Below are 17,177 nucleotides of genomic sequence, written 5' to 3' on the forward strand. Positions count from 1 at the left end.
TGCTCCAGGCAGAGTTTTTTTTTTAAATGCAGCAACATGACACTGATTACTCTTAAGCCACAGTCCCAGGCTGCTCCCCAGCCATCAGCAGGGCTCCTCCAGGCCTGTGGGGGTGACCTCAGACCTCCTTTTGCAGGCGGTTCCAGGATGCTGCCACCACCTGCGGTCCCCCCATGTTTCTTTCCTGTTAAGTGTTTACAAAAGTCATAAAAGGCCTGTGAGTGGCAGGCTCTCAGCAGCCTCCTCCAGCGGCTGTGCCGACCTAGAGGCGGTCAGGGGGCCTTCAGCCCTGGCATGTAGCTTTCTGTTCCTGAGATCTGTCAGATAACGGGAAACAGTCCGTGATGCCTCATGGGCCTCTCTGCTCAGTGTTCTTAGGAGAAGCCCCTCTGTCAGTGGAGGTCAGAGCTGCTGAAAATGTGAGGGTGTGCAGGTGTGAGGATGTGCAGGTGTGCTGTGGTTGGGTTGTCAGGTGCAGACAGGTACAGAAAGCAGTGGACTTGCTTTCGACATGCACATTAAGGCAGGGCTCAAGATTCTTCTGGATCCCAATAGGTAGAAGGTAGGCTACCACTAATACTTCAAGACCAATGCAGGAATTTTCCAGAAGTGCTTTTCAGAACAGATTTGGCCTCACCTTGGAAAGGGCCCCAGAGGAGCTGTTGGGCTGTCTCCGTGTCTGTGTGGAACACTCTACCCAGATCTGCCACCTACCCGCGCACCAGCCTTGAGTGAGCACTGACTTGGGCAGGGCCCCGTCATGGTGGGGTGATTTACAGATGTGAGTCAGATGCCACGTCGAGTGGGTACCAGGGAAATCAGCCCCAGCAGCCAGGAAAGCTCTGTTCATTTGGTCTCCCAAAGTTTCCATGGATCAGGAAATGGGAGTGCTGGCTCCTCTGCTCAGTCTGATGAGGTTGAGATCAAGATGTCAGCCCGAGCTGTGAACATCTGAGGCTCAGGAGCCTCCCTCTCCCAGGCCCCTGCAGGTTGTTGGCAGGAGTCAGCCCCTTGTGGCTGTAGGACTGAGGTCCCAGGATCTTGCTAGCTCTCAGCTCCCAGTCCTTGCCACACTTCCCCTCCATTGGCCTTCTCACAACAAAGCAGCTTTCTGGGTTGTTTTGTTTTGTTTTGTTTTGTTTTGTTTTGTTTTTTGCGGTACGCAGCCCTCTCACTGCTGTGGCCTCTCCCGTCGCGGAGCACAGGCTCTGGACGCGCAGGCCCAGTGGCCATGGTTCATGGGTCTAGCCGCTCTGCAGCATGTGGGATCTTCCCAGACCGGGGCATGAACCCGTGTCCCCTACATCGGCAGGGGGACTCTCAACCACTGCGCCACCAGGGAAGCCCCCAAAGCAGCTTTGTTCTTCAGGGCCAGCAAGAGAATCTCTCTGCTGCTTTTTGACTTTTTTTTTTTTTTTTACCTGATTAAGTCACATCCACCCAGGATAATCTCCCTTCTGATTAACTTAGAGTCAATTATTAGAAACCTAAATGGAGGAGTGAAATCTCATCACATTCACAAGTCCCTCCCACGCAGGTGAGGGGATCATACAGGGCGTTTACACCAGGGGTGGGAATCTTGAGGACTGTCTTAGAATCTGACCGCCTTAGCCTGGGAAGCAGAAACCATTGTCCTGTCAATAAACCAAGGTTTTCGGGGTTTTTTTAAAGCACTTTTGGTGTAGCTTCCAAGACTGAATCCCTAAGCTCCAGGTAGAGGGTGGGGGTGGGGAGTGGGGGTGGAACTTGTTCTCCTGACTCTGACTGCGCTGCTTTTTCAGGGGTACGTTAGCTGGGTATCCTGCTCTTTAACTGCTGCCTCTGAGCATTTGCTCAGCCAAAGCCTGTTCTATCCCAGGGACAGCTTGCATGGAATTAGGAAAGAGGCCAGAGAATGCTGCAGGAAAGGGAACATCTTTGCCTCAGAGTGTGTGTGTATGTGTGAGTGTGAGAGTGTGTGTGAGAGTGTGTATGAGTGTGTGTGTGAGAGTGTCTGTGTGTGTGTTTGAGTGTATGAGTGTGTGTGAGAGTGTGTATGAGTGTGTGTGAGAGCGTCTGTGTGTGTATGTGTGTCTGAGTGTATGTGTGTGAGTGTGTGTGTCTATGAGTGTATGAGAGTGTGAGTGTGTATGAGAGTGTGAGTCTGAGTATGTGTCTGTGAGCATGTGTGTGTGTGTATGAGTGTGTGAGAGTATGAGAGTGTGTGTGAGTGTGGGTGGGTGTGTGAGTGTGTGTGTATGAGAGAGTGTGAGTCCGTGTGTGTGTGAGTGTGTGTGTGTGTGTGTGTGTGTGTTGGGGGGGGTACCAACTCATCATCTGAGCATGGGCCCGGACTAGGAAACCTGCATGTGTCCTGGACGTGGGGCACAGGATACACCCACGCATGACAGGAAGCTCCACCCCTCAGAGGGCTGTGCATAAGGGGGCAGTGGGCGTCCTGGATCCCTCACCAACAGACTCCCTAGTACAGCCTCTTCAGACTTCAGGACCCAAAAATGGAAGAGATGCACATGGCCACTTAGTGCATTTTCTTGCCCCTGGTGGAAACTCTCCCTCTCTCCACCTGTGTCAGCCTTTTTTTATTGCAGTATAACATTACCCAAAACCTAACAGTTTAAGACAACAATAAGCATTTATTATCTCACAGAGTTTCTGGAGGTCAGGGATCCAGGAGCAGCTTAGCTGGCTGGCTCTGGCCAGGGGTCTCCTGAGGTCACAGTCTGGCTGGCAGCCAGGGCTGCAGTCATCTGAAGGCTTGACCAGGGCTTGACCAGGATCCACTTCCAAGATGCAGAACTCATGCCACCAGTTGCCACGTGAGGCCTCAGTTCCTCTGTGATGCTGCTTGAGTGTCGTCGTGCCATGCAGCTGGCTTCTTCTAGAGCAGGGCTCAGAAAACCTTTTCTCCAAAAGGACAGATAGTAAATATTTTCAGCTCTGTTGGCCCCTACGATCTCAACTGCAGCTACTCAACTCTGCTGTTGTACAAGAGCAGCCAGAGACATCACAGGAACAAGTGTGGCCGTGCTCCAAGAAAACTTTATTTCTGGATACTGAAATTTGAATTTCACATAGCTTTCATTTTGTCACAAAATATTATTCTTCTTTGATTTTTTTTAAACGATTTACAAACATAAAAGCCATCCTTAGTGCATAGGCCTTACAAAATTAGACAGCTGGCCAGATTTGTCCCGCGGGCCTAGAGCTTGCCTTCCCTACCCTAGAGCAATTGCTCCCACAGCAGAGCAGAAGCCACAGTGTTCTTCGTGGCCTGGAAGTCAACGCTCCACGGTGTCCACAGCCTCATATGGGCTACACGGACAGCCTTATTTGATGTGAAAGGAGATTATGTGAGGCGTGGACACCAGGAAGTGAGGACCACGGGGGTGTCAGAGGCCAGCCACCACACCCTACTGATGACTGCCCCCCTCACAGGTGACTGCCCTCCACTTTGAACAGTGCAGCCAGTGTCTTCATGTCAGCCCATTAGAAGAACAGCCTTCCTTCTGAGCAAAAATATAAGTAACAGACTTTGAGGAGTGATGCCCACTGAATTGGCCTGAGCGTGTCCGGTGCCAGAAGAGAGTCTAACACTAGAAGTGGTGGTGTTTTAGCAAGCGTAGAAACAGTCCAAGAAAGCAGGTGTGAGCTTTGTCCGTGTGGTTTGGGGGTGGTGGGAGGAGAGGTGCTGTTTTTGAGCTTTCTCTTTGACTTGAATAAACATTGTCTCTGAGAAATTTGTGGGACTCTTGAACTGGATCTGCACCCAGGTGACTGGAGCTTTCATATTAATTTAATATGCCTGGGAAGCAACCCCCCTGCCATGGGAAAGGCAGCATACTTCCTGTTCCCAGCGTAGTGACAAGGAAATTTACATGGAGCGGTTACTCTGGCATATTAAGTGTATAATTCAGGAGGCATTTCTGCCTCGCCATCTAGAACCCCCTTAGCAAATTTTCCCCCTTCTAAGAAAAGAACAAAGTGAAAGGAGGCAAGTCAGTTTTATAAGGAGTATCTGTATTGTCCTTGTGAATTTATTGATGAGCTTAGGTAAGGAAGACGTGTTCTGGGAGAGGGGTTCTTTTATTACAAAAAATGAAAGAATGGACTGTTGTTTCTCTCAGAGGAGAGGAGGGTCACTGAGCCCTCGGGAGTTGCCTAAAAGCCATCCTGGGCCGCCACGTGGGATAGAGGTCATGCGCTTCAGTTCCAGAGGTGTGAATGGCACCCATAGGGTAACAGGGGGCGGGTATGCAGTGGCTGATGGTGGACCTCAGCTCAGCATCATTCCCCGGCGATGCCCGGGAGCAGATGAAACTGGCTCTTCCCAAGTAGCCAACAGTCCTGATCCCCTCAATGGAACAGGGTGCACAGCTTTAGAGGAAAGGTACCATGGTCCAGGCTGCAGAGTGTCTAGGCCCATGGGTCTCAACCCTGAGATTCAGTGTGAATCGATCAGCAAGTGGCATGAGACAGATTCGGCTTGTGGTTCAATGGTGGATCCGTATTTTAAATTGACAACAAAGCTTGTCCTTAACCTTCTCTTGCACACAGGTCTCCATACTCACACCACCAATGTCCTTGAGCCCCTCTGAGTGAGTGCTGACTGCTCCAGCCCAGAGCTGGGACTGTGGGGAGTGGTCTGCACCCTCAGCAAGTCCGGTGACTGGAAGGACTGGACTCTGATGCTGGGACACGGGCTGGAGCAGAGGTGCGCGCTGAGCATGGACCACGTTCTCTGCGGGTGGGACTTTGACAGTGTGGCACATCAAGAGCCTCTGCCAGGGAGGCCTTCAGTGTGCAGTGTTCAGAAAGGAATTTGAACTTTTTAGCCCAGAGAGTCATCAACTCACGGATGAGTCTGAAACAAACTCAGTAGACTTTGGATGGTTTTCCCTGTTGCTGATTAAAGCCCCCACGTTGTCGGGAATCCTGGGCCAGTTTTGTGGGAATCCAGTGCTTGAGTGGGATCCAAACAGTCAGGAATGGCACTCATGCCCAGTTAGCCTGCAGTGGGCTTTTCCCTGGTGCACGGGCCCTGCCTTAGATCTCTGCCCCAAAACAGAGTAGCGTGGGGTGAGCGGTCAGGCAGGTCCCTGTCCCACTGCCCCTCCTGGCTGAGAAGTGGTCATAAGACAGTCCTGGCTGTTCAGGGCTGCCAGGAGGGGAGGAACGGGCGCAAATGAGCCCCGCAGGTCCTCTCTGGAATGCGGGCTCTTTGTCGTGACAGTCCTCACCTGGACTGAGGCTGTGCCAGCGCTTAGGTGCTGGGCTGCCCTAGGCCACTTGGCACGTGCTTGCAGCCTGCCCGCACACAGCAGGGCCGGGGATGGGGAGGGGACAGTGAGCCGGATGAGACCATCACCCGGCCTCCAGGGTCACACCAGGGCAGCAGCTCCGTCTGGTCCTGCCCCTGCCCCAGGTGAAGGCTGCATGCACGCACGCCTCCGATGCAGGCATTCAATAAAGGACGACTCCAGCTCCCTGGAGCTGACCAGTTGTAAAAAACATGCTTTTTTAAAGAGGAGTTTTATCAGCTCATAAATCCTTCTAAAGTCTACTGGAAAGTTTTCTTGTGGAGATAGTGTAAACAAGGTCTTGAATCCCACAGAGTAAAAAGACTTCCTTTTATGGGCAGCAGTGGAAGGGCCGTGACTCTGGAATGGTTTAAAAGTGGTGTCACATGGTTTGTTTGTGCTGATGTCACTCACATGCCTCCCCTGCTGGTGGCACCTTCTCAGCCCCAGGCCAAGGGGCACGGAGCCAGGGCACATCACGTGTCCTTGGCCCTGGCTGTGCTTCTATTCAGGGATAAGTCAGTCGGCCAGAGAGGAAATTGCAGCCGAGCCGTGGAGAGGGATTTCATGTACTTATGGCCCTTTTTTCTTTGTGGGGGGGTGAGGGGGCGGATATGGAAGGAGGCTTGTTTGCCATGTGACCCAAGGACAGGCTGCCAGTTTATCTGCAAAGCCCGCACGACACCTGTGACTGTCGGTGGACGGCCAGGAGAGGGAGAGCCTCCAGGCAGGACTGTGGTTTCTCTTGCTTAGGTTGAGAGAAAATTCCTCTTTCTGAGGTCGGTGGCGTTCAAAGTGTAAAAACACCATGCACGAGAACTCCATCCCTGCACCACCCTCACTCATTTGGGAACCTTGGACAAATTATTTGATCTCTTGGTACTTCCACTTCCTCATCTATAAAATGGGGCTATATTATGATACACACCTTCCCAGGCTCGTGAAGAGTAAAGCCATTTACACCCGTAACACTACCGAGAGCATTAATTAACTACCGTGTGGTTAGTGCCGTGACCTAGTGTAGGTGATTCAGTTGGGAGGGGAAAGAACTAGTCAGTCTTCATGTTTTGTCTAATTCTTTTTCCGCTAGAGCAGGGGTGACAAGCTTTTTCTGTAAAGGCCCACACGGTAAATCTTTCGGGCTTGTAGGCCAAACCATCTCAACTGTTCAACTCGTAGTTGTGGTTTGAAAGCAGCCATAGATCATATGTAAACAAACAGTGTTTCTGTTCCAATAAAACTTGATTTACAAAAGCAGGCAGCAGGCCTCTCTCCCATTCCCACCGTCCCTCAAGGTCACATCCTCTTCCCTCTGACTTGACCTGATACCGTTTTCCCACATCCTTCAAGGTAGCTGGCGGATCGACATGAGAGTTTTCCTGTCCCCACAGGCTTTCTCTCCTTGGAACTTTCCCTGGGGCCAGACTTAGGCAGTTGCTGTGTCTGTCAAGTGTCAGCCTGACAGAGGCCAGAAGCCAGTTTGGGGTGCTTTGAGCTTCCTAGATGTGGGTAGTTCCATTGGCCATTTTTATTGAAAACTCTCTCATTAGCCAGAAGTTTTAAAACAAAACATAGAATTTTCTAGCGAGACCAGAAGTGGAAGGGAAGGCACTTTGGTCTTCTTGAGAAAGGACTGCTGGCCAGTCCCTTCTCGGAAACTTCTCCACACTCTGGCCAGCCTGGACCTTTGTTCAGCCACGTCCTTTGTGCGCCAGCGGTCTACTTGGCTGGACCACTGTGCATTCCAGGTTAATAAGAAGCACCCCTCCTCCTGCGGCCATTCTGAACCTTGTCAGAGCCTGGGCCTTTCCTGGCCGTCCCGGCAGCACCCTGCTTTTCCGGTGCAGCCTCCTGTTCTGGGGGCTCAGGCCCGATGCCGGGTTGCTCCCTGTGGCCACGTGACTCTGAGGGCTTCCCAGGGGCTGCAGCCCAGGTGCCCTCTCTGCCTGCCCCAGGCCTGTGCAGGGACTCTGCCACCAGGCTCTCCCTGCTGGCTTGTTGGCATCTGGCTCAGGGCCCCTGTGGGCCTCTCATTGGGTTCAGGGCAGCCAGGCTCCCAGGCCGACTCTGCCGCCCCAGGGCATGCAGTGAGCAGCCTGAGCCCTGGCGCCAGACGTGGGTCGTGCTCCCCTTCTGTCTTGCAGCCATGCTGCCTGGCACTGCCTGTCCTCAGTTCTCTGCCAGCGGTCCCCTGCCACCAGGAGGAAGAGTAGAAATAGCATGGGTGGAACTGAAGGAGAGATCACCGTGGGGAAAGCTGTGATCACTGCTCAGCCTTATTAGTGAGAAACCAGAGGTTTCTTCCATTCTAATTCTGGAAATAATGTTTAATCAGTGGCTGTAAGAGATGCTTCAAATAGAAAGCTGGTTTGCTTTTTATGTAAGTAATACCTGTAATAACTGTGTGGAACCTGTATTTGTCCTTCTCAGGAAGTGAGAGTTTGGGTTTTGTATCGTGGAGGGTCCTGGGTCTGGATGAAGTGACTGCACTGGTGGACGTTAAGTCAGGAGAAGCTGAAGGCTACTTGCGCCATCAAGATAGAAAGCCAGAGGCCCAGACAGGCAGCAGAACTGCTTTGGCACACTTGCTGTACACGTGTAGGTGGGGAAGCCACAGCAAGTAGCCACGGGGCTGCTCGGCCGCGGCCCCCTTCCAGGCTGGGCCCATCTCTGTCTGTCTTCCCCTCAGGTTTGAACTGATGCGCATGTGCTGGCAGTACAACCCCAAGATGAGGCCTTCCTTCCTGGAAATCATCAGCAGCATCAAGGACGAGATGGAGCCCGGCTTCCGGGAGGTCTCCTTCTACTACAGCGAGGAGAACAAGCCACCTGAGCCAGAGGAGCTGGACCTAGAGCCGGAGAACATGGAGAGTGTCCCCTTGGACCCCTCGGCATCCTCGTCCTCCCTGCCACTGCCCGACAGACACTCAGGACACAAGGCCGAGAACGGTCCGGGCCCTGGCGTGCTGGTCCTTCGAGCCAGCTTCGACGAGAGACAGCCTTATGCGCACATGAACGGGGGCCGCAAGAAGGAGCGGGCCTTGCCTCTGCCCCAGTCCTCGACCTGCTGATCCCGGATCCCGATCCGTGCAAACAGTAACGTGCGCACACGGCGGCGGGTGGGGGGGAGAGTTTTAACAATCTATTCACAGCCTCCTGTACCTCAGTGGATCTTCAGAACTGCCATTGCTGCCCACGGGAGACGGCTTCTCTGCAGTAAACACATTTGGGATGTTCCTTTTTTCAATATGCAAGCAGCTTTTTATTTCCCTACCCAAACCCTTAACTGACATGGGCCTTTAAGAACCTTAATGACAACACTTAATAGCAACAGAACACTTGAGAATCAAGTCTCCTCTCTCTCCCTGTCTCTCTCTCCCTCTCTCACCTTTCTCTTTCTTTCTGCTTCATGACGGAAACACATTTGCTGCAAGCCCAGCCGGGACGCCCTTTGTATTGGATTGAGGCAATGTCTGTCCCTACATGGCCCCCCGAACACACCTGCCGGTCACCATAGGTCTTTATAAAACACATTGAGACAGGATTTTTTAACCGTATCTTTAACATTTTTAGGGACATACGAAATTTACAAAGGGCCATCGTTCATCCAAGGCTGTTACCATGTTAACGCTGCCAAATTCTGCCAAAACCCCGAACTTTCTCCCTCACCGTCCCCGCACTGTTCTTTTGTTTCCAGAGGCCTGAGCGAGCATGGTAGCTAGTCACTCGTTAAGAGCCACGCTGGTGATGCCCTCCATCTGATCGTCCCCTGGTGTTCTTTTCAAGTCTCACATTCACACAGGTCTGATTGCTTTTGACGAGGTTATTATTTGGGGGAACTGGACAGAATGAGACTTCCTCTCAGTGAAGATGGCTTCCCCGCTCCCCCTTCTGCACCCACACCTTCTAGCCCCCAGGAATTCTGGAGGAAACAGGCCCTGTCGGGAGCCTGGAAGACAGGCTTTGAGTAAAGGTCGTCCACGTGCCAGTCTCCTGTCCCCGCCCCAGCTCCCCACCTGGCCCCCAAGAACACAGATGGGAAGGGGTATCCAGGGACTCAGCCCAACTGTTTATGCAAGTTTGCAAGGAAAGAAATTCAAATACCACAACAACAGTACGAAGAAAAGCAGTAAATGGATTCAAGCATTCTAAGCTTTGTCGACATTTTCTCTGTTACTAGGACTTCTTCATGGGTCTTACAGTTCTATGTTAGACCATGAAACATTTGCATACACATCGTCTTTAATGTCACTTTTATAACTTTTTTACGGTTCAGATATTCATCTATACGTCTGTACAGAAAAAAAAAAAAAGCTGCTATTTTTTTTGTTCTTTATCTTTGTGGATTTAATCTATGAAAACCTTCAGGTCTACCCTCTTCCCTCTCTGCTCACTCCAAGAAACTTCTTATGCTTTGTACTAGAGTGCGTGACTTTCTTCCTCTTTTCCCAGTAATTGATACTTATATAACATAATTTGCCATGAACTGTTTGATGCCTTTTTATAAATACATACCCCTCCCCACTCCCCCTGCCCCATTAGTTCTCTTCTACCCCATAGGCTCTGTGGGCACAAGGCTGGTGAGGGGAGCAGGTGGAGAGAAGGCGGGCGCCTGCCCTGGACCCTCTCTCCCCAGCCTGCTCTCACAGAGCATTTGAGTCTGTTACAGTGCAAGACATGATACAAACTCAGGTCAGAAAAAAAAGGTTAAATATTTCGCACATCCTTGTTCAGTGTTTATATTCATCATTGTTGAAAAGTCTCACCTTCTCTTTCCTGGGTACAACAGCAGTTTTAACTGCAGACACTAGGCATTTGGATTACTATTTTGTTTTTAATGGATATTTAACCCTTCCATCCCATGGAAAACAGCTGCTGAGTCCAGGGGTGCAGCCGAGCGCGCTCCAGTGGGCCCGTCTGCGGCTTCCCGCCACCACCCTCCAGACCGACCTCCCTGTCCTTAGAACTAGGGTCTCCCCAGGGACCCCCTGGCACCGGCAGGGAGTAGGGCGCAGGGGCAGTATCCTCGGGGTGCCAGCCAGCCCGCTGCCAGCACGGGACAGCACAGGCGCCGTGGGGCCGAAGCCCGGCGCTCCCCTCCAGGGGACAGGAGCCCTGGCGCAGGCGCGCTGTTCCTCGGCCAGGAAGCCGCATCCTCGGGGCCCGGGGGTCTTGTTTTGTTTAGTTTTTAGCACGTCTCACCAGAGTGATGACAGCACAAGAGTTGCTTCTGGGATGGAAATGTTTAAATTATGAGTAAGAACAAAGCTACAACATAATGATTGCTAGTTGTGACTGGAGATTAAACACAAAAAAGAAAGTTTGTAGTGCTTTTTTGCTTGTCAGTAGTTTCCGTCCCACTCTTTTCTCTAGTCTCTGTCCCATAGTTTTTCCCTTAAAAAAAATGAAAAAAAGAAAAAATTAATTAAGAAGGTATTATATGTAGTTTTCTTTTAATTTATTTTGTGATACCAGTTTCAATCACTGTAGAGAAGCCCCCTTATGAATTTAAATACTGAGAAAAGGGTTTTTTTGTGTGTGTGTGTGTGTGTGTGTGTGTGTGTGCGTGTGTGTAAGACGGGACAGTTTTTGGGTTTTTGTTGGTTTTTTTTCCAAACATTTATCTACCTCACTCTTATTTTTTATATGTGTATATATAAAAAGAATACATCTCACATTTCTCAGCACCTGACAATATGCCGTTGATACTGGTAACCTCATCCACACCACAGGCCGTACACACCAGGTGACGCAGGGAGAGGCCAGGCTGTATTCCGGGGTCAAAGCAACACTAGCTCACCTCTGCACTCATTTCGAACAGCTCGCCTTTTTCTGCGACGTCTCATTTTGCGTCGCTTCTGTTGTTCTCCTGACTCGGTATCCCAAGAGGTGGAGAGAGGCCCGGCCCAGTTGTCTTGGAAACCAGCTACTTGGTGCAGATTGGGTGGCAGACAGGGAATAGCAGTGGTTTCCAGGTCTTGAGGACAGGCAGTGCTGGGGCCGGGGTCAGGTGGTATCTCCTTAGGGCCTCCGTTGTCCCTGTGGCCGTAGGGTGGGTGCTGGGCTTCCGGCTAGGCTGGCTCAGCCCCTCGTGCAGCCGCTTGGGCGCCAAAAGCCCACTCCGGGTTCCTGACCTGATGGCCAGTCTCACGTGGAATGTACGGAGAAGAGCCCCCTTCTCCCTCTCCGGGCAGTTCTCTCAACCTCACCCTCACCTCCTCCCCAGGGACAAACAAAGACGTACCAAACCTTCGGGCTGGAAGGGGCCAGCGGTGGGCGCCGTGCCCCCGCTGGGGCTGTGCCTCACCCCCTCATCCCGCAGTTCACGGGGTGGACGGCGCACCCCCTCCAGCAGCTGCTCTCACAGGCACTAGCGTTTTTTCTGGGAAATGCAGTGGGCGTCTCCCAAAGTGTGGTGGCTCCTTTACGGTCCCAGGACTGCAGTTACACTCAGGAGCTCTTCCCTCCTGCTAGAGCACCCCTCCTCTTTCCCAAGTCCCCGGGGATCTTAAGGTCATTGAGAAATAATGTTTGATCAGGGTTTCCCGCTTCCACACTGTAGGTGACCCCTTGGAATAGTGGCCTCTCCTCTCTTTTGCACATACCTACCGGTTTCCACAACTGGATTTCTACAGATCATTCAGCTGGTTATAAGGGTTTTGTTTAAACTGTCCGAGTTGTTGGTGTCACTTTTTGTTTTATGTAAGTGGTTTTCCTTTTAAGTAGAAAGAAAACACTAACAGTATAGTGCCCATCGTAACAAATGCTTCAGAAACACTTAAATAAAAGAAAATTTTGCTTGTGTGATGGTGCAGTCATTTTACTGGACCAAACCACCCACCTTAACTATACCAAGGCATCATCTATCCACAGTTCTAGCCTAATTTTATGCTGATTTTCCCACCTCTTCTTGGTTTCCTCCTTTGTATGCTCCAAATAGCTTAAGCTGAGTTGTGGCATTCTCCATGCAGCCTCCTGACAGCAGCTCACACTGCTTGAAGTGACATGAACCACTGAGGCACATCATTGAACTGATGTGAGCATTAAAACATGATCACACACAGCCCTTCCCTGAGGCAGCAGGAGCTGGTGTATTCTGGAGACGTTGTTGAACTTCAGCTGGGTGAGACCCAGACCACCCCAGGACTCCCTTAGAGGATGTCCTGACTTTTGACACAGTTGGAATGTGCTTCCCCCTTGGAAGATAGAAGACCGTGTTCATGGCCGACACTGGCCTTTCCTTCCAGCCTGTTTCTTATGACTTGGAACAACATTTCAATGATAGAAAAAATGGTTATTGTGGAACTAAATGGCAAAATGCTTGGCATGAAGTGGTGTGTTTCAGTTGGGATAACAGATGTAAGAGCCAAGTATGACGCCAAATTCTAGGCCAGTTTGTTCCACCAAAACCTCTTTCTCAGCAGCCCACCTCTGCTGGCAGGTGGCTGCACGGGATGCAGGCCGCTGTTATGGCAAGGTCACACTTAGATCAGTGAGAAGGCTAGGATGCTTGGTCCAAGGTCCTCAGCTGTCACTGTTGGGTCCTCCAGCCAGACAGTGTCAAAGGCAACTCCTTTTCAAAACACAGGCGCCCTCCAGTTGACAGTAAAGCTCCATGGTATGCCTTGGCCCATTCCAGCAGTCCCAGTAATGCATTTAAGGTTTGGGGTTTGTTCTTTTGTTAATGGTACTTTTGTGTTTGTTGGCTGTCTTTTCATTTCCTGGGCTAAGCAGCATTGGGAGATATGGACCAGAGATCCACTCTTTAAGAACCAGTGATGAAAATCAAACTTTCTTACTCCACTCTGACATAGTTGGTGGTACCAATGAGAACTTCAAGAGAGGATGTTGTTTAGATTGAACCTCTGTTGCCAGAGATGCTGAAGATACAGACCTTGGACAGGCCAGAGGGTTTCGTTTTTGGCCTCCAGCTTAGATGACTAGTTGGTCATTTAGAGAAAAAGCAGATGAACACTCCTTGATGGTGGAATGATAAGGCAGCAGGAAACCATTCTAACAGGGATCGTGAATGACGTGGAGAGAGGAAGCACGAGCAGAAGGTACAGGGCTTGGAAGAAGTGTGGGCTGTGCTTGGAACTTGATGGTTTCTGAAGGTATCAGACCACATCAAGGCTCAACAGTCATCCATGGGCATTTGGTTTCAACAGATAAACCTAACATCCTACTTTGGAAACTGTTACTGTGGAGTTCAGTCAAATTGTTCCAAGAACGCAAACTGCATCTCACCTGTCAGGTGTCAGTTCTGGGGCATGACTTTAGGGTTTTGTTTTATTTTGTTTCTGCAAGAACATAATGATCACTTATCTGTATGTCCATGTTTGTGTGTGTCCACATCTTTCTGGTAAACATCGTTGTAATTAGTCACTCATTAGCGTTTTCAATAGGGCTCTTAAGTCCAGTAGATTACGGGTAGTCAGTTGACGAAGATCTGGTTTACAAGAACTAATTAAATGTTTCATTGCATTTTTGTAAGAACATAGAATAATTTTATAAAATGTTTGTAGTTTATAATTGCTGAGAATAATTTAAAGACACTTTTTTTCTCTGTGTGTGCAAATGTGTGTTTGTGATCCATTTTTTTAGGACACCTGTTTACTAGCTAGCTTTACAATATGCCAAAAAAGGATTCTTCCCTGACCCAGGCCGTGGTTCACCCTCTTTCCCTCCATGTTTTGTGCCCTAGTTTATAACAAAGGAATGATGATGATTTAAGAAGTAGCTCTGTATCTTCAGTATCTCGGTCTTCCAGAACCCTCTGGTTGGGCAGGGGATCATCTTTTACTGGTCATTTCCCTTTGGAGTGTAGCTACTTTAACAGACTGAAAGCACCTCACTGGCCAAGGAAACAGCAGAGGTGTTGCAGCCCAGTGGTGCCATGGCACCTTCGGCACCTGGTTGGGTCGGTTTGGTAGTTGTACTGTTATACAATGCCTTGAGATGGAAGGACTCCATCGCGCAGTTAATGGTTTTCACAGTGAGCACAGCATACAGACTTATCACACAAAAGATGGTAATTCTGGTGCACGCAGGCCATTTGCTTACATGCCTCATATCATGATTAATGCTTTGCTATAACAAGGAAGAGACCCTATTTATTTTTATTTAAGGCAGAACACCGAACATAGATTTTTTTTTTCAGTACAAAACAAATTCTTTTTAATAAAAACTATACACACACCAGGTTTTTTTAAGTTTGACTCCATTTCCTCTAGCTCCCAATGGGTTATTGGCCATGTCAACACAACCCCACAAAATCCCCATCATTGGCAACATTTGGGTGTTTTGCTCTACATGGGAGAAAGATCCAGAAACAATTTGGGTTTTGTTTGCAACTTTTCATTTGGATGTTTGGCGTTGCACAGACACATCCACAGGTGGAGTAGATGCTTGGCAAAAACACCTGTCTGCTTTCTAAGCCAGTGAGGTTGAGGTGAGAGGTTTGCCAGAGTTTGTCTACCTCTGGGACAAAAAAAAAAAAAAAAAAAAAAAACAAACGGAAAAAAAAAAAAAAAAAAAAAATCAAACCAGAAGGCGCGATGGAATGGATGCATCGCAAATAATGCATTTTCTGAGTTTTCTTGTTTAAATAAAAAAAAAAGTTTTTAAAAAAAAGTAAAAAAAAAAAAGGTAATAACATGGCCAATTTGTTACATAAAATGACTTTCTGTGTATAAATTATTCCTAAAAAAATTCCTCTGTTTATATAAAAAATCAGTAGATGAAAAAAATTTCAAAAGGTTTTTTTGTATATTCTGTTGTAAGAATTTATTCCTGTTACTGCGATATACTCTGGATTCTTTATGGAAAAAAAAGAAACTGTCTATTTTGAATGGCTGAAGCTAAGGCAACTTTAGTTTCTCTTACTCTGCTTTTTTCTAGTAGTTAAAGTACTACATGGTTTAAGTTAAATAAAAGAATTCCGTATGCATTTTGGGTCTCTGATTTTGCCCCACCCTCCACCCCTTCTGGAAGAATCACCACACTTCTGAGCAGGGAAGCTGAGCTACGTGTGGCATGTGTGTTCACACATATCGCTGGGAGGTGTTCTGCATGAAGGCTTCGCTCTATTTCTGACAGCTGAACCTTCTCGGCATGCAAATTGCTGGTGAGCAGGGAAGCTATTCTGTTTCTCACTCCATTAAATCAGCCAGAAGAACATTTGAATACATAAAATATAGAAATCTGTACTTGATTTTTGAATGACGTGTAGACTTTTCTGCTGACATAAGTCAGGGCAGGTTTGATCTGGGTGACTCTGGGGCAAAGGACTTTCTGCACATTTTCATGTCCTTGTCGGTCACCTCCTCAGAGGGCGCAGGTGAGGCCATAGACACGCACACAGGATGTGGCTCCCTGGCACTGCTCAGAAATGTTAGTTACTTTCCAGCCAGCGAGCTTGGCCTGCCCCAGGGACTCTACAATCTGGGCATCGTTATCTTTGCCAGGGGGAATGGTTATGGTAGGAAGTGTGAATACATGTTCTAAGGAAGCAAGCTGTACATGTTCTAGAATCAAACCTGAGACACATCAGGAAGACAAGCTCATCATTCATTAAACTTTGATCATGGGAAATTATACTCCAGTAATAAAATCAGGCTACTGGACAAAGCGCTAATTAGCAAGGTGTAGGCAGCAGAAGTAAATGAAAGGCCATGCTTACTAAAGACCTGGTGAGTCTCAAATACTTGGACCTAAAAACAAAAAAGATGGGACTCTCAAGCTTGGCATTGCCCCTGGGTTTTGCCTACCGTTGTCATGGAGTGCCTGGCACTCAGGGGACCCTTACTAGATGACCGATGACTAACAACAGGCTTATTTCTGAGGCTTGGGTGGGTGTCTGGGCTCTAGTGGGGAGGACACAGGAGCCCAGCAGGATTCCCACCTTCCCCGGTGGGTGATGCCGTGCTTTCAGGATGTGGAGGCACAGTCTGCACCTGTCCTCAGCCAGAGGAGCAGCAGTTTCTTCTGAGGATGAAGGTGCTGGGTCTTTAGAAGTGTTAGACCCTCTCCCCACCATGCCACTGCTTAAGGCCACAATCCAGCAGGGCTAGTTCCATATTTACCCTCACAGGTCCAGCAACAAGCCCTCATTCAGTAAAGTTTCTTCTCATCACTGATGGACTTTCACATCCATTCTCCCACCAGATCTTCACAACAACTCTGCAAAGGAAGGATTTTTATTACTCTGTTTTACAGATGAGCAAACACGCAGATATGTCCAAGACCCCCAGCTATTAAATGACCCACCCAGGGCTCAGCCTTTTGAAGCTGTGTCAGCTTTCAAACTGTCTCAGAACTGCTGCGTATCAGCTATAACTAAACAGACCCCAGTGTGTATCAGCGGGGAATGGCAGGCCACTTAGCCCAGGATGTGAACTGGGCCTCTGGGGTTCTCCCTAAAAAACCTTGGCGGCCACAGAGGGGAGATGACAGGGATGGTCATCAAGAGGGAGCTCTGGGCCTCCAACTGGATGACATCTAAGAGTTTGCTTGGTGCCAAGCCATACGCATTTTACAATCTGAAATAACACTGGAGCCAGGTCCCAGAGGACGCCTGCTTGCCACCGTCCTGAGACAGAAGCTAAAATAAGGGGGTGTCCAGGGCTCTGGGTAGCAGGTATTTGCCTACAACTACAGAAGCCTCTCCACATTAACAGCCGTGCAGCAGGACCTATGCTTGCTGGCCAGACCATCCCACCTCACTTGCTGCCTTTGATCTGATACAGTAGGACTTTGATTTTTATGGCAAGTGAGCCGGTTTCATTTGCAAAGGGGTCCTGCAAAGACTATTACAAATGCACAAGTGTGCTGGAGGGCTAATGGTAAAGTGAGTTCCTTTGCCCAGTTCCTTTGTTATTA

The 17,177-nt window shown here is 49.3% G+C and overlaps 1 protein-coding gene across 1 annotated transcript in view; it reads left to right on the forward strand.

Moving 5' to 3' along the window:
* The window catches only part of IGF1R (insulin like growth factor 1 receptor), a 314,191-nt gene extending 305,020 nt beyond the window's left edge, over window positions 1–9,171 (forward strand). The window contains exon 21 of the mRNA XM_007470089.1: window positions 7,987–9,171. Within this exon, the coding sequence (XP_007470151.1) occupies window positions 7,987–8,368 (382 nt within the window). The 3' untranslated portion in view covers window positions 8,369–9,171. The remainder of the gene's footprint in view (window positions 1–7,986) is intronic.
* The last annotated feature ends 8,006 nt before the right edge of the window (window positions 9,172–17,177 follow it).

Source organism: Lipotes vexillifer, unplaced genomic scaffold (assembly GCF_000442215.2).
Source record: "Lipotes vexillifer unplaced genomic scaffold, Lipotes_vexillifer_v1.1 scaffold695, whole genome shotgun sequence".
NCBI classification, from domain to species: domain Eukaryota; kingdom Metazoa; phylum Chordata; class Mammalia; order Artiodactyla; family Lipotidae; genus Lipotes; species Lipotes vexillifer.